Raw genomic sequence first — 15,659 nt, forward strand, 5'->3', positions numbered from 1 at the left:
CAGTGGGGCCCTTTTTGTAAACCACCTCAAGCCAAATGCCTCACTATCTGGAGCCATCCTATATGATCTGTCCAGTTACTTCCTATAATTCTCATTATAAAGTTCCAGCTGCGTCCAGCTATTCATAGAGACCCACAAAACTGACCCTTTGTTGTCACCACACAGTACCTGCAGAGGTGTCCTGGAGCAGATGACTAAAGAGATTTGTGTCCTGGTGGTCCACAAAGACTTTAGAGGGGGCACACAGGCATGAATGGAGTTAAGTGATTCATTTTTTTCCAGATCCTCAGCTTCCATATGTACTTGCCTAAAACTGCTGTGTTTGAGGAGACATGTCAGCTCTAGCTTCCCACCTCCCCTCCCCAAGCACCTTCCCCCAGGACACAAAAGGAAGCTATAGTCTCATCTAGCCCCCATCTTCCCATGATGCTTGGCTTGGAGTATAAAAACTGCAGTGTGCCAGAGGAAAGGAAAATTCTAAATATTTTTTAATGTTTTTAAGTCCATCCCCCATTGTCAAAAAATACACATGTGGAGCAAGTAAAAAGAACATTCGTGAGAAATAGTGAAAATCTTTGTGTCATAATTGTTCTATGAGAGGAAGGCTTTATGTCTTACCTATATTTCTTTCTTTAATGTTTATTTTAAGAGAGGAAGGAGGGGGGGAGGCAGAGAGAGAGGGAGAGAATCCTAAGAGGGGATGAGATCATGATCTGAGCTGAAATCAAGAGTCAGATGCTTAACCAACTGAGGCATCCAGGTGCCCCTATGTTTCTTAAAATTCAGAATCAAGATGATTGTCACAGGACATGTATTAACATGATTATTTGAATTGAAAAATGAGAAACCTTCTCTGATAGAAAGTAATTTTGATTATTTAACGATGAGGTTGGCTTTGCCAATAAGAATGTCACAGATGTTTTTCATAATTAAGTCTGCAGCTTCAATATGTTAATGAAAATGTATTTGAAGTATGTGATAAGGTAGAAGGATTTGATTTTTAAAAATGGTCTTAGCAAAGGCGTATTGAAATTAACATTTTTACTTTCCGAATCCTTTGTGAATATATCAATTTAAACAAGGTGCCTTGGGGCTCCTGGGTGGCTCAGTGGGTCACCAGCTCAGGTCGTGATCTCACAATTCAGGGGTTCAGGGATTCAAGCTTGAGGAGCCTGCTTGGGATTCTCTTTGTCTCCCTCTCTCTCTGCCCCTCCCTCACTTGCCTTTTTTTTCTCTCTCTCTCAAAATAAATAAACTTTAAAAAAAGTACCTATAAGTGAAAAAATAGCAGATATAATTAATAATCATTTGATAAATTGTCATAAAGCTTTGTGTTTGAATAATCCCAGAAGCTAAGAACCTGAACAACACTTAGAGGTGGATAACAAATCCTTTACAGGTTGATTGGTTTCCAAGTCTTTCAACAAAATTGAAGAAAGACCTAATTAAGTTGCCAGCTAATAGATCACTGAAAATAATTTTTGATGATAGATCATTATATAGTTTTTAATCATGTAACTCAGAGGTATTCAGAGAATTGGCTGACATTTCTATAATGAAATTTCTCTTTCCCATCTAATTTATGCAAATTAGATTCCTCAGAGCTTGTCTATAAAAATGAAAAATAGGCAGAGAATTTATGTTGATCCCAGTCTCATTCCAGCAATGAGTAATATTCACCCATAGACATAATAATTACTTGGAAAAATTCAACCCCACCAACGGTCATTAAGAGATGTCTTTCCAATAAAATTCTACTTTTCATGTTCAATAATTATTAATATTTAAAATAATACAATAATATAAAAATTCAAAATAATGGTTTGATCAATTGTGAACTAATAATATTGTAATGATAATAAATTCCAGAAGAAATGTAACACAGCCCAATGGTCACAGGAAATAACTTTTTAAAATAATGTCAGTTTTTGTACACATTTTCCTGCAGATAAGAATGATCAACAAAGCAGGAAATACAGCAGTATGTAATTCTATGAGAAAAGTAGAAAGGGAAATATGAGTACTAGAAGAAAAATGACATCTTAGAACCTCTGTTAAAGATCTGATTGGGACATTTTTAGTGGATGATCATAAATATCAAATTGCTCTGAAATCCGGATTCTACTTGACACATTTAAAAGTCTGATATGGGTGGAGCACCTGGGTGGCTCTGTTGGTTAAGCATACAACTCAGTTTCAGCTCAGGTCATGATCTCACAGTTCATGAGTTTGAGAGCCCTGTGTCAGACTCTGTGCTGACAGAGCGGAGCCTGCTTGGGATTCTCTCTCTCCCTCTCTTTCTATCCCTCCCCTGCCTGCGTGCTCTCTCTTTCAAAATAAATAAATAAACTTTTAAAAATAAATAAATAAAAGCCTGATATGAGTTTAATTTTTTTAACATTTATTTATTTTTGAGAGGCAGATGAGGACAGAGAGAAAGACACAGAATCTGAAGCAGCCCGCAGGATCTGAGCTGTCAGCACACAGCCTGAGGTGGAGCTCAAACTCATAAACCAAACCACAAGATCATGACCTGAGCCGAAATCAGCCACTTAACCAACTGAGCCACCCAGGCGCCCCATGATATGAGTTTTAAAATGTTAGTTATGACCAGAAATCATATCTTTTTCACTATTTAAGATTAAATACTTTAGATATTGGGGTGCCTGGGTGGTTCAGTTGGTTAAGCATTCGACTCTTAATTTTGTCTCAGGTCATGATCTCATGGTAGTGAGATCGAGCCCTGAGTTAGGTTCTTCACAGAGTCCTGGGCGTGGAGACTGCTTAAGATTCTCTCCCTCCCTCTTTCTCTGCCCCTCCCCTGCTCATTCCCCCCCCCCCGAAAAAAAGGAAAAAATATTTTAGGTATCAACTTTAAAATGTGAGAGGGGACAGACAGTCCCCTAGTTTTCAAAATAGTTTGGTCTATTTGAGAACAAAGTGTGAAGACCACTGCCCAGAGTAAGAAGTACCTTGAGCACTGAGTCACATGGATGGGTGCCCAGGAAGATGACAGGGGCAGGTAGCCAAACAAGCAGTCCCCAGAAGACAGAGGCAGAGGTCTCCACCAGGCTGACCCCAAGCTTTCTCTCTCCTAGAACCTTCCTACATCGCTGCTCCTGGGATTTGCCCCACCAAATTCAGTGTGGAGTAGGCATGGAGGGAAAGGAGAAAGAGCCCAGAGAAAGGCTTGCAGGCACGAAAGCTGCATTAACAACCCAGTCATGAGCTGGCCCAGCTCCCCCAGGGAAGAGGATCTGCTCCGGAACCACGAGTCACCACTAAGCTTGGTCATTAGAGAAGCTGTTGCCTCAAAGTGACTCAGCAGCACTGTGCAAAACCTTTTGAAGGGGCTGGGAGCCTGCTGGCCATCTGGATGAGATTATTCCAGGCCCCCAAACCCACTTAACTTACAGCAGCAGCAACTACATCTCAGATCACTACCTCCACCCCATTCCTAATGCAGAAGATCTTATTTGTTCTGCTAAAATAGATTCCTTTGGGAAGGCTCTTCAGAGGCCAGAGATATGGGGAACTGTGAAATATTGCCATTGCAAAAATTACCACCCAATCCCTACATGTGGCTCTTCGCAGAAAGGGAACTGGAGCAGGATATGCTTGAAGAAAAGCAACTTGTTTTGTGGGGGGGCCATCTTCCTCCAGCGACAAGGAGGACTGACACTGGACCCCGGACCCCTCTCATCAGACCCACTTACTTACCCGTGTGGCCCTCTTTCTGCCGAGACAAAGCCAGTGTTCCCAGCTCTCAGTAGCCAGCAGCATTTTGGGATTCAAGACACCTAGACGCGGGCAGAGCTGGACCCCACATGCCAGAGGCAGTGGGAGATCAGGGACCCAGCCATGGTTTTGCTGCCTGGCAGGAGTCAGGCTCAGTATGTCACTGTCCCCGAAGGGCTCCTCATGCCCATGCCCATCCTGGCAGGACTGCCATGCCCTAGGCTGCAGCTATCCTGAAGGCCTGGCTCACTGCTTTCTGGCTGCTACACTGCATGGGCGAGGAAGACCCTCAACCCCCAGGGGCCCTCCTGCCAGCCCTGCTCTGTCACCCACAGCTAACTGCTGACACCAACCCAGGCCTCTGACTGCCCTAACCTTCATCTCTGAGCCCCTCACTGATGCCCTAACACACTCTGACCTTTCATCCCAATGTTGATGGGACCTGTCCCCCATGGAGACAACTGTGGACAGTTTTTATGACTGACGTGAGGCAGAACCAAGCTTCTCAGAGCAGTTCCAGCTGCTTGTCCTCATCTCAAGAGGGGAGGAGACTGTCCCTCGGTCCTTCTGCTGGGTTCCTCACAGGCAGTGGAGGAGACATTCTTGTTCCATTTATCTCCTACAAAGAGGCATCAGAGCAGCCCAGCCATCTGTCCAGGGGACTGTCGGCCTCAGGATCTCCCTAGACTCTTACCTCAGGAGGCCCCGTCTTTTTTTTTTATTACGTTTATTTATTGTGTGTGTGTATGTGTGTGTGTGTGTGTGTGTGTTTGTGTGTGTGTGTGTGAGAGAGAGAGAGAGAGAGAGAGAGAGAGAGAGAGAGAGAGAGAATCTCAAGCAAGCTCCACACTGTCAGCACAGAGCCCAAGGCGGGGCTTGAACTCACAAACGGTGAGATAATGACCTGCACTGAAACGAAGAGTCAGACGCTTAACAGACTGAGCCACCCAGGTGCCCCAGGAGGTCCCTTTAGAACAGTTCTGACCCTCAACCCTCTCCTTGCCTGCTGGATTGATGTTGTACAAACCCAGGGCTGATCAAGGCTCCCTGAGCTCCAGAACTCTGGATGGCTCCTCACGCTCAGTGCCTTCTGTGACCGAGGCCCCACCTGACCCTTGGCTTGTCTCTCATGACACCCTCAATGCGCTAGACGGCTTATCTTCCCAAAGCCAACCCTAGAACTTCCCGCCCCTGTGCCTTTGCTGGCTCGGCGGTGTATCTCACCTGGATTGCTGCCACAGGAGGCATACAGGAGGGGCTGACAGTGCTCATCCCTCCCGGCACTGGGGATGTGGGCACAGCTGCCATTCAGTTGGCCAGACTGTTCAGAGCCATCTCCCTGATGACCATGAGCTCCAAGGGGAACATGGAGATGGCCTAGAGGCTGGGTGCCACAGCAGGGTTTGACTGATTATAAGGAGGACTTCTCTGAGAAGGGGCTGAAGGCCACGCAGGGTGCAGAGGTGCTTATTTCTGCAGGGGCCTGTGCTGTTAGAGGAAAGGCCAAACTGATCCCTACTCCCCAGCTCAACCCTTGACTCATGTCCTCCCTACTCTTCTTCCATAATCTTTTCCTCCTCTTTTCTCTCTTGTATTAGTTGCCTATTGTTGCATAACAAATTGTCCCAAAAATTAGGGGCTTAAAACAGCAAACATTTGGGGCGCCTGGGTGGCTCAGTCAGCTGGGCGTCCGACTTCGGCTCAGGTCATGATCTTGTGGTTAGTGGGTTCGGGCCCCACGTTGGGCTCTGTGCTGACAGCTAGCTCAGAGCCTGGAGCCTGCTTCGGATTCTGTGTCTCCCTCTCTCTCTCTGACCCTCCCCTGCTCACGCTGCCTCTCTCTCTCTCTTTCTCTCTTAGAAATAAATAAAACATTAAGAAATTAAAAAAAAAAAAGCAAACATTTGTTATCTCACAGTTTCTATGGGTCAGGAACCTGCAAGGAATTCAGCTGAGTCCTCCAGCTCAGAGTCTTAGGGTCTCAGAAAGCTGCAACCAAGGTGTCAGCCAGAGCTGGAGTCATCTCTAGGCTAGACTGAGGGGTGCTCTGCTTCCAGGCTCACCCCCGTGGCTGCTGGCAGGCCTCAGGGCTTTAAGTGGTAGCCAGAGATATCACTTTTGACAGAGGAGTTCTCCATAGGGCAGCTCAAAACATGGCTATCATTTGGTCTAGGGTAAGTGAGGCAGTTCTGCTGATGTCACCAGGGGTCATTCATTGGCTGTAGTAGGCTGGCACACCATCTAGGCCTACTTGGTCCAAGGGATCTCAATTGAAACAGCTTGTTTCTATTCCATGAAGTCTCATTCTCTGGTAGAGAACCTTCTTCACATGATGGCAATAAAGTTCTCAGTAGCAAGAGAGGGCAAGTTCAACATGTAAGCAGTTGCATTATTTCCTTGGCCAAGGCAAGTCACATGGTCAAACCCAAAGTCAGTGTGTGAGAGAAGTACATACAGTACTTTGGGATGTGGTTACAGAGAGATATAGTTCATTGAGACTATGAGTGTAGCATTCTACTTCAATTTTTTAAATTATATTTTATTAAAAAATTTTTTTAATGTTTTTTTATTTATTTCTGAGAGAGAGAGGGACAGCGTGAGCAGGGAAGGGTCAGAGAGAGAGAGGGAGACACAAAATCCGAAGCAGGCTCCAGGCTCTGAGCTAGCTGTCAGCACAGAGCCCGAAGCAGGGCTTGAACCTAAGAACGGTGAAATCATGACCTGAGCCAAAGTCAGATGCTCAACCAAGTATTTTAAATTTTTTTTAATTTAAAAAAATATTTTAAATTTTAAATGTTTCATTTCTTTCATATAGTTCTACATATAAAGTGCTTAAAGCTTCTTTTCCTTTTTTATTTTGTTCTCTACCTCCCATGGCAGCACTCTCTCCCAGATAATGCAAAATAATTTATATATAAAAATAACTCTCTATAAAAAGATTCTATAGGGGCGCCTGGGTGGCTTAGTCAGTTAAGCAGCCGACTTCGGCTCAGGTCATGATCTCACAGTTTGTGGGTTCGAGCCCTGCATCAGGCTCTGTTCTGACAGCTAGCTCGGAGCCTGGAGCCTGTCTTCGGATTCTGTGTCTCCCTCTATCTTTGACCCTCACCTACTCACACTGCCTCTTTCTCTCTCTCTCTCTCAGAAATAAATAAAACATTAAAAAAAAAGATTTATCTTTTCCCATGCCCATATAAGTATGTGAGTATAGCCATGTGTATGCATATAGGGACATTTGGCATTGTTTTATCAAAATGTCATTCTCATAAATGTTTCAGAGAAATCCCTCCATGTCAACTGCTATAGCTCTAAGGCATTTTTCTTTTTTTTTTTTTTTTTTTTTAAAGTATTTTTATTTATTTCTAGGAGAGAGAGAGACAGCGTGAACAGGGGAGGGTCAGAGAGAGAGGGAGTCACAGACTGAAACAGGCTCCAGGCTCCGAGCTGGCAGTCAGCACAGAGCCCGACGCGGGGCTCGAACCCACGAACCGTGAGATCATGACCTAAGCGAAAAGTCGGACGCCCAACCGACTAAGCCACCCAGGCGCCCCTCTAAGGCATTTTTCAAACGGATGCATGGTATTCATCATTTATCCAGCCATTCCCCTAGTAACGGGACTTATTTATTTCTACATTTTTGTCACTCTGATCAATACTGCAAGAAACATTTCTGTACATATGTTCTTACATATTGGCATTTCTTATTTCTATAGAAAAAACACTTCAGAAACAAGTACTATATTGCCATTGTTATCATTATCATCGTATTTTTTGACACCTGGTAATATAATTACTGTTTTTCATCTATTTCTTGGCCATTTGATATAGATGGCAAAAGGAGGGACAGTGGCTGATGGACATTTAAAATTTTTTTTCTAATTTTATTTTTTTTTGAGAGAGAGAGCATGAGCAGGAGAGCAGCAGAGATAGAGGGAGATAGAGGATCTGAAGTGGGCTCCCCTTTGACAGGGGAGACCCTGACATGGGGCTCAAATTCACAAACAGTGAGATCATGACCTGAGCCAAAGTCAGACGCCCAAACAACTGAGCCACCCAGGCATCCCTGATGGGCATTTTTGTAAAACAGAAAGCTTTATAAAATACATAATTTTGGGGTGGCTGGTGGCTCAGTCAGTTAAGCATCAGACTCTTGATCTCAGCTCAGGTCAAGTTCAAGCCCGTGTTGGGCTCCATACTGGGCATGAAGCCTACCAAAACACACACACACACACACACACACACACACACACACACACACACACCAACCCAATCTGAATAATCTTGCAAGAGGTGTACTCAGCAGAGGGATGTAAATAAAGATATAAAGGGGATTTTGCAATTGATAGGAGAGACATGTACAAGGCAGCTTGCTATAGTTAGAGCCCTGGACCAGGACCCAGAAGAGATGAATTTGATTTTTGGCTCTGACACTCACTAACTATGTGCCCCTTGAAATCAAATTAGTCTTTCTACATCTCAGTTCCTTTCTAGTAAAGTGTTATGAAGATCCAGTGAAGATGCATGTGAAGAGGAGGTAAATTATAAGGCACCACAAGATGTTACCTAACTTGTTTTTGAACAAGCACACACGTGCGTATCCTTCTAAACCAGTGCTTCTTAATGGGGGAGGGGGGAGCAATTTTGCCCCCAGAGGATATCTGGAAGCATTTTTTATTGTCATGACTGAATAGTGGGTGGAGACCAGGGATGCTGTTAAACATTGCACAATGCACAAGGCAGTCTTTCAAAAATAAAGAATTATCTAGTCCAGGGGCGCCTGGGTGGCTCAGTAGGTTAAGGGTCCGACTTGGGCTCAGGTCATGATCTCATGGAACTCAGGTTTCTGAGTTCCAGCCCTGCAAAAGGCTGTGTTTACAGCTCTGAGCCTGGAGCCTCTTTCAGATTCTGCGTCTCCCTCTCTCTCTCTGCCCCTCCCCCACTCGCATTCCGTCTCCCTCTCTCAAAATAAATAAACATTAAAAAAAAAATTATCTAGTCCAAATGTCAACAGTGCCAAATTTGAGAAACCTGATGTAGCCTATTCATACAGCTTTAACCAGTCAAAATTGCCTCCCTGGGCAGCACCTTCCAGGCTCCGCTCTCTTCATCCCCAGGAGGAAGAGCAGAAGAGGTAAGGATCTCAGGACGGCTTTTACCTTCCCCTTTCTCCAATTCTCTCAGCAGCACCCAGCTTGCCCAACCATACTCAAGATGCTGGCCCTACAGCGTCAGTGAGTTAAAAGCCTGGCATGGGTGGAAAATGGACCGATCGCCCTCCAAGAGTCTAGTTCCCTAAAGTTTTCTCTTCTCCAAAGGAGGCTAGAACAGCGTTTCCGGCCAACCAGAAGAAAGCCTAGTTTCCGAGGCTCAAGTGAATAATCTGATTCGCTATCACTAGCTTTGCAGCGGTAAAGAAGGAGAAGGAAGAGGAGGGTTGGTCCAGGTCAGTCCCACCCCTGGCGCTGTCCAGAGTCCAGCCTTCCTTCGCGGTCGCGGCCGAAGCAGTCCGGGATTCCGGGGTTCTTCTGCTCCAGGGACCCGAGCGAGCAGCGGAGAGCCCGGCCCCAGTAAGTGTCCAGGAACTCACACCCCGGCGGGGGAGCGGGGAGTTCCGACTCAGAGGGAGCGCAGCTTGCCTCGTGCTCTTCGTGTCTTCCCCCATCCGCTGCACCCTAGCCGAGACAGCGAGACCCTGTCCTAGCCTGCGTCCTCTGCAGGGGGTCCGTGTGCGGGCAGCTGGGACCTCGTGGGAAGGAGGGCGGGGCGCGGCGCGGGGCCGGACCACCTCGAGACCACTTTTAAAGGGAAACCGCTGGCCGGCAGGGGGCGCTGCAGCGTCGGCTTGGGCGCTGCGCTCTCCGAAGGATCCCGGGCTCCCTCCCTTGCTTCTGCAGTGTCCTCAGAGAACATGTTAGCTGTGCACTTTGACAAGCCGGGAGGACCCGAAAACCTTTACTTGAAGGAGGTGGCCAAGCCCAGCCCAGTAGAAGGTGAAGTCCTCCTGAAAGTGGCGGCCAGCGCCCTGAACCGGGCTGATTTACTCCAGGTACCCACGGGTCTGGGGGGAGCTTCCGGGTCTTCCAGATACATTCACCAGGCAGATAAAGGAATGACCTAAGCCACTGTCTGCAGAATGTGTGCTGGGAGTTCTAACACAAAGAACCATTTAGCCTCCTTTGTTTCGGAGTTCTAAGACAAGGAACCATTTAGCCTCCTTTGTCTACACCATATATAGGGATATTTGCAAAGCAGCATCTACCCTATGTTAATTCATAATCTGCTCGGGCTTCCAGATAAGGAGATGGGAACTACCATTTGTGGAGGGGTGTGTGTGTGTGTGTGTGTGTGCACGCGCGCGTGCTAGGCCTTGCTCTGTCTCATTTACTCCTCAGGCAACCCTATTTACCATTTGTATTATACAGATAAATTGAGAGTCAGAGAGGTTAGGCAATACTCACAAGGTCACACTAGTAATCAGGGCAGCAGTAATTCACACTGAGGTCTTGTGTGGCTCCAAAGTTCTGCATGCGTTCCTCTCTGAGGGTCCTGGAGCTGGCAGGGGGCTGTACTCTAGGAATCTTCTTGTTTCTGCTCTTTAAAGCACTAAATGGAGCCAGCTGCATTGATTGGGGTGATTGAGAAACATGAGCCAAAATCACGTGGGGCACTTTTCCAAAATAAACATTACTACAACCCAGGCATATGTATTTTGAAAAAGCTCTCCAAGGGGCACCTGGGTGGCTCAGTCGGTTAAGTGTCCGACTTAGGCTCGGGTCATGATCTCGCAGTTCAGGGGTTCAAGCCCCACATTGGGTTCTGTGCTGGCACCTCAGAGCCTGGAGCCTGTTTCAGATTCTGTGTCTCCCTTTCTCTCTGTCTCTCCCCCACTCATGCTCTGTCTCTCTCTGTCTCAAAAATAAATAAAAACTATAAAAAAGAAAAGAAAAAGCTCTTCAAATGGTTCTAGTTCAGTCTTAGTTCAGCCTGTCTAGCCTGAAACCTGTAGGCAGAGGCTTCTGAGGCTTGCAGCGAGTGAGTACAAAGTCTGGCACTTGACATATGATTGGACTAACTTAAGGAGTCTATGGTTTTGTTCCTTATCCTGCTACTGATTTACTTTGTGACCTTGGACAAGGCACACCTGTGCAGGTCTCAGTTTCTCTCTTTGTAAAACAAGGTGTTTAGATGAAGTAAACAGCTAAGGACCCAAACAGTTCTGACATCCACTGGTTATGTAACCCACAGGATCTGAATTACTTCTCCTGTCTCCTGTCCTGACTTAGCAAAACCTGACTTTATCCTGATTTTTCTGAGAAAAGAAGGGGCTAATGGAAGAAGGCCACGGATGGTGACACACACATTTCTGATCATGCTCACCACTTAGTGCACCCCTCTTTCTGCAGAGACAAGGCCAGTATCCCCCACCCCCAGGAGCCAGCAGCATTTTGGGACTGGAGGCATCTGGACACATAGCAGCGCTGGGGCCCGCCTGCCAGGGACACTGGAAGATTGGGGACCCAGCCATGGTTCTGCTGCCTGGCGGGGGACAGGCGCAATATGTCGCTGTCCCTGAAGGGCTCCTCATGCCCATCCCAGCAGGACTGACCCTGTCCCAGGCTGCAGCCATCCCAGAGGCCTGGCTTACCGCCTTCCAGCTGTTACATCTCTTGGGTGAGGAGCCCCCCCACCCCACCCCGCCCCCGCCAGGCTCATTCCATACAGTGTGGCTCAGTTACTTCATGACTCAGCCACCTCAAAAGCCAGCAGCCCTCAGAGGCAGCTTTGGCCTGGCCACCGAGTCACACCCAATCCCAGCACCGCACCCAAATGTGCTGCCAGTAGAATCAGGTCCTCATATCATGTTAGCAATGGCCTAATGTCCAGGCTGACAATCATGGTTAGCAGGTGGAGCCTGGAAAGCACTGGATAGAAGGTCTTGGTACATCTTCACCCTGTAGGCCCACCGGTAGTCCCAGCTGCTCAGAGCCCTGCCGAGCTTCTCTCTGTGAGCCTAATGTGGCAGAAGGGGCCATTCAATCAACTTTCATTCCTCCCCAATCCCACTGATGGGTGGGAGCCTAAGAAGACTTGGTCCCTGCCATCAGGGAGCTCAGTGAAACTGGGAAGACCAGGCATGCACGTAGAACCATAGAGTTCAGAAGGTGGCCCTGTCTCTAACTACTATAGAAATTCCAGATGGGAACAGTTAGTGTGGGTAAGTGTGGCCAGAGAGGGCTTTCTGGAAGAGAAGGACTTGAAGGGTGAGTAAAGTTGAGATGGACAGAAGGCAGGACAAGGTGGCTTAAGAAAGTGTCAAGGTGAAATCGGCTGCTCTACTCAGAGTGAAGCACAATGATTATCATCTGTGACAGATGAGACTCGGACTGGGTTGTCGTGGCCTTGAGTGGCACATTGTCTGCACTGGATGCAAAAGCCAACTGAGAACCACTTTACATTTTGAGGAGAAAGTGACATAACGAAGGCTCCATTTCAGGAAGAGAAGCCTGGGGTTGTCCATGGTGCCTGGATCACTGAGACCAGATGGAAGCCAGTTTCAGACTAAAGAGGGACTGGCTTCAGGTGATGACAGTGGGAGTGGCGGTTACTTCTTATTAAGGTATATATATATATCAGAGATGTGTATCTCAGTATTATTCCTTCATAAGTAATAAAAATAAGATTATGGATGTGGCTGCTAACAGCTGTTTCAAAAGGTTGTTTCCCACTTTGACAAGAGGCAGGAAAACAAAAAAAAAAATTGTCAAAAACTTTGAAGAGAGCAAGAGATTTGGCACTTGGTGGTCCAGGGCCAGGCGCACGTGGTAGCATGTGCCTGCGTGGGGAATGCGTAACACTTGCAAAGTAAAGAGAATGGTTCCTGTACTTTGTGTCACAGGAAATGTTCAGGCTGGAGACTCTGTGCTAATCCATGCAGGATCAAGTGGTGTGGGCACGGCCGCCATCCAACTCGCCCGGCTGGCTGGAGCTATTCCTCTAGTCACAGCTGGCTCCCAGCACAAACTTCAGATGGCAGAGAAGCTGGGAGCAGCTGCTGGATTCAATTACAGAGAAGAGGATTTTTCTGAAGCGACACTGAAATTCACCAAAGGTAAACAATAGCTTCTGCTGCCCAACAGGAATTTCAGAGATGATTAAACAAAATCCTCACCAGCCTGAAGGTTGCCAGTGCTCTGGATCTGTCTGGCCTCTGCTAAATGCACAACAGCTGCCCTGGCCAATTTCCAGTACTCTGGTGTTTGACCTGTGGAAACAGGCAGACAGTATTTAGGACTAAAATGTTTCTGTGTGCATTCTAGTAAGTGATATGATTCCTACTCATTTAAAAAAATTTTTAATGTTTTATTCATTTCTGAAAGAGAGAGAGAGAGGAGAGAGAGAGAGACAGCGTGAGCAGGGGAGGGTCAGAGAGAGATGGAGATACAGAATCTGAAGCAGGCTCCAGGCTCTGAGCTAGCTGTCAGCACAGAGCCTGACACTGGGCTCGAACCCATGAATCGTGAGATCATGACCTGAGCCGAAGTCGGCTTAACCGACTGAGCCACCCAGGTGCCCCTGATTCCTACTTATTTTAGAAACTGGATAAATCCAAGAGTTGGCCTGGAATTATCCAGGACCTCTTCTTCCAAGTCTCTCTGCAATCAGTTAACAGGAGCGTAGAGCAGAGACCAGTTGAGCGCTGGTCATAGTCGGGGTAGGATGGTAGCTCCCCAAATGGGTAAGCCTCTGTATCCAAAAGCCAAATCTGTATATTTTTGGGTCATCCTTTTCCATTTTGTTACATGAGTAGGAAAGGAGAGATGAAACCAAAGCTAGTAAAATGATTCAGACAATCCATTGCAGACACTTCATAATTTAGTTGTGAACTAGCCTGCCTTGTAGACTGGGTGGATCTCCCCTGTTCTGTTCTCATTCATGCTTGGGTGCAAGTGGGTTCTATACTTACATGGGGAACAAAGGAGATACCAGAGCATGGTGTTACCCCATTTCCCTCTGGCTGTGGCTAGGAATCATAAAAGATGAACTATAGCACAAATGTATGATTGAGTTCAGCTATCTAAATCTATTTACAGCAATGTTTCTAGTTCTAACCGATACATTGTACACATGTACTTATACCATGTATTCACAAATACACCACGGAATCTTACTTTGCACAAAGCTTTCTTTGACTAGTGTTACAAATCTGTGTTTCACGTGAAAGGTGCTGGAGTCAACCTTATTCTAGACTGCATAGGTGGATCCTACTGGGAGAAAAATGTCAACTGCCTGGCTCTTGACGGTCGCTGGGTTCTCTATGGTCTAATGGGAGGAGCTGACATCAACGGACCCCTATTTTCAAAGCTACTTTATAAACGAGGAAGTCTGATCACCACTCTGCTGAGATCAAGGGACAAAAAGGTGAATGATGAATGAAAAGAAAACATGATTTAATTATTGCCCCAGAAAGTATGATTTGTTTACATAACTCCAAAAAAGTTAGATCTGACACCTCTTCTGTTAGAGAGCCCATGTAGAAACCTGCCCGCTGTGGATGAACCATTTTCACAGAACTAATTAAAATTGGTCAGTAGAAGTCTCAACGTCTTGGAAAGAAGGTAGCTAATACTTCACATATCATTTAATCTTTGTAACAGAATGAATGAAGCATTAACAATATTAGCAAACACTTCTAATAGTTCCAAAATGATGTCTTCAAGGCAGAACTTCTCAGTATGATAAAGCCACTTAGGTAAGTAAGGCTAGTTAAGGCTGGACTTTCAACAGATTATGTATTACTGAAATCTCCTCTGTGTGGCCTGCTAGCAGGTGCCAGACTTGGGGATGTTTCCCAGCCTAGGGTTTCACACCTGTGGGACAGCAGAGCTTAAACATCCCTTTTGAACTGAGCCTACAGTCCTGTCTGTGGCCCAACTCCTGCTTTAAGCCTTTAAGCACAGTACTGTTGTCTGTGCCACTAATATTTTAGTCCAGGATTCAGTCTTTATCTGCTACAGAAGAGAGATTATACATTTGGGGGCACGCACATACATGCTGGTAGTAAAGGAGTTAGGTGCTCCTGTGTGCATTTTCAGAGGTGTACACGTTTCAGGGAGCACAAAGGCTAGTAAATAAGCAGCATGGGGAGTAGCAAGGTAAAGCCTCTGTCTAGACTGATGGTCTCCTTTTCCTTCTCTTAAGTACAAGCAAAGGCTGGTGGAGACTTTCACAAAACAGATTCTGCCCCACTTTTCCACGGAGAGCCCACAACGTCTACTGCCGGTTTTGGACAGAGTCTACCCGATGACTGCAATCCAAGAGGCCCACGCATACATGGAGAGCAACAAGAACGTGGGCAAAATCGTCCTGGAACTGCCGCGATGAAGGAGGCGGCGGCAGGACGCGGGCCTTCCCAGGACAAACTTGGACAAAGTCCACAGTACGCAGGAAGGAGATCGGGTGCTACTCCAGGCCGCCCTGTAACCATTGCTCCCTTCTCCCGGCCTCGGTCAATTGACCCGTGTAAAGCTGATCCAGGGAAATAAAAAGAGTAGATCTAAAGGGCGGCCATCTCACTGTGGCGGCCCCGGATCGCGGACTGAGGCCGCCGGGGAGGTGGGGGTCGGGACTGACCGTGCCGCAGGCATTACAGGAAAGGCCCCAACAGTGAGTGCTCAACTCCAGGGTCTGGGGTTCTGGATGCGGGGACAGCGTCGACCACAACATAACCTGCCACAACCCCGTAAGCCCAGCTTTGCGCGGGAGGAGGCCGGGGCCCACCCACCAGCACCCCCGGCGCGCCCCGCAGAAGCCCGTCCCACGTCAGGCCCCGCCCCCTCCCGCAACTCACCGGGCTCAGCCCCGCCTCGTCCCGCTCTCCTAGGTCCCGCCCCCTCAGGCCAGCTTCCTTTGCTCAGGGCCGC

General features: G+C 47.1%; 1 protein-coding gene across 1 annotated transcript; it reads left to right on the forward strand.

Moving 5' to 3' along the window:
- Positions 1-9,203: 9,203 nt before the first annotated feature.
- TP53I3 (tumor protein p53 inducible protein 3) lies at positions 9,204-15,527 on the forward strand. Its single transcript, XM_039238267.1, is given in 7 exon segments — positions 9,204-9,305; positions 9,633-9,784; positions 11,142-11,409; positions 12,635-12,847; positions 13,961-14,157; positions 14,938-15,066; positions 15,068-15,527. Coding segments are annotated over 7 exon segments (1,146 nt in total). The 5' UTR covers positions 9,204-9,304; the 3' UTR covers positions 15,254-15,527.
- The last annotated feature ends 132 nt before the right edge of the window (positions 15,528-15,659 follow it).

Source organism: Hyaena hyaena, unplaced genomic scaffold (assembly GCF_003009895.1).
Source record: "Hyaena hyaena isolate Hyena2069 unplaced genomic scaffold, ASM300989v1 scaffold_138, whole genome shotgun sequence".
NCBI classification, from domain to species: Eukaryota; Metazoa; Chordata; class Mammalia; order Carnivora; family Hyaenidae; genus Hyaena; species Hyaena hyaena.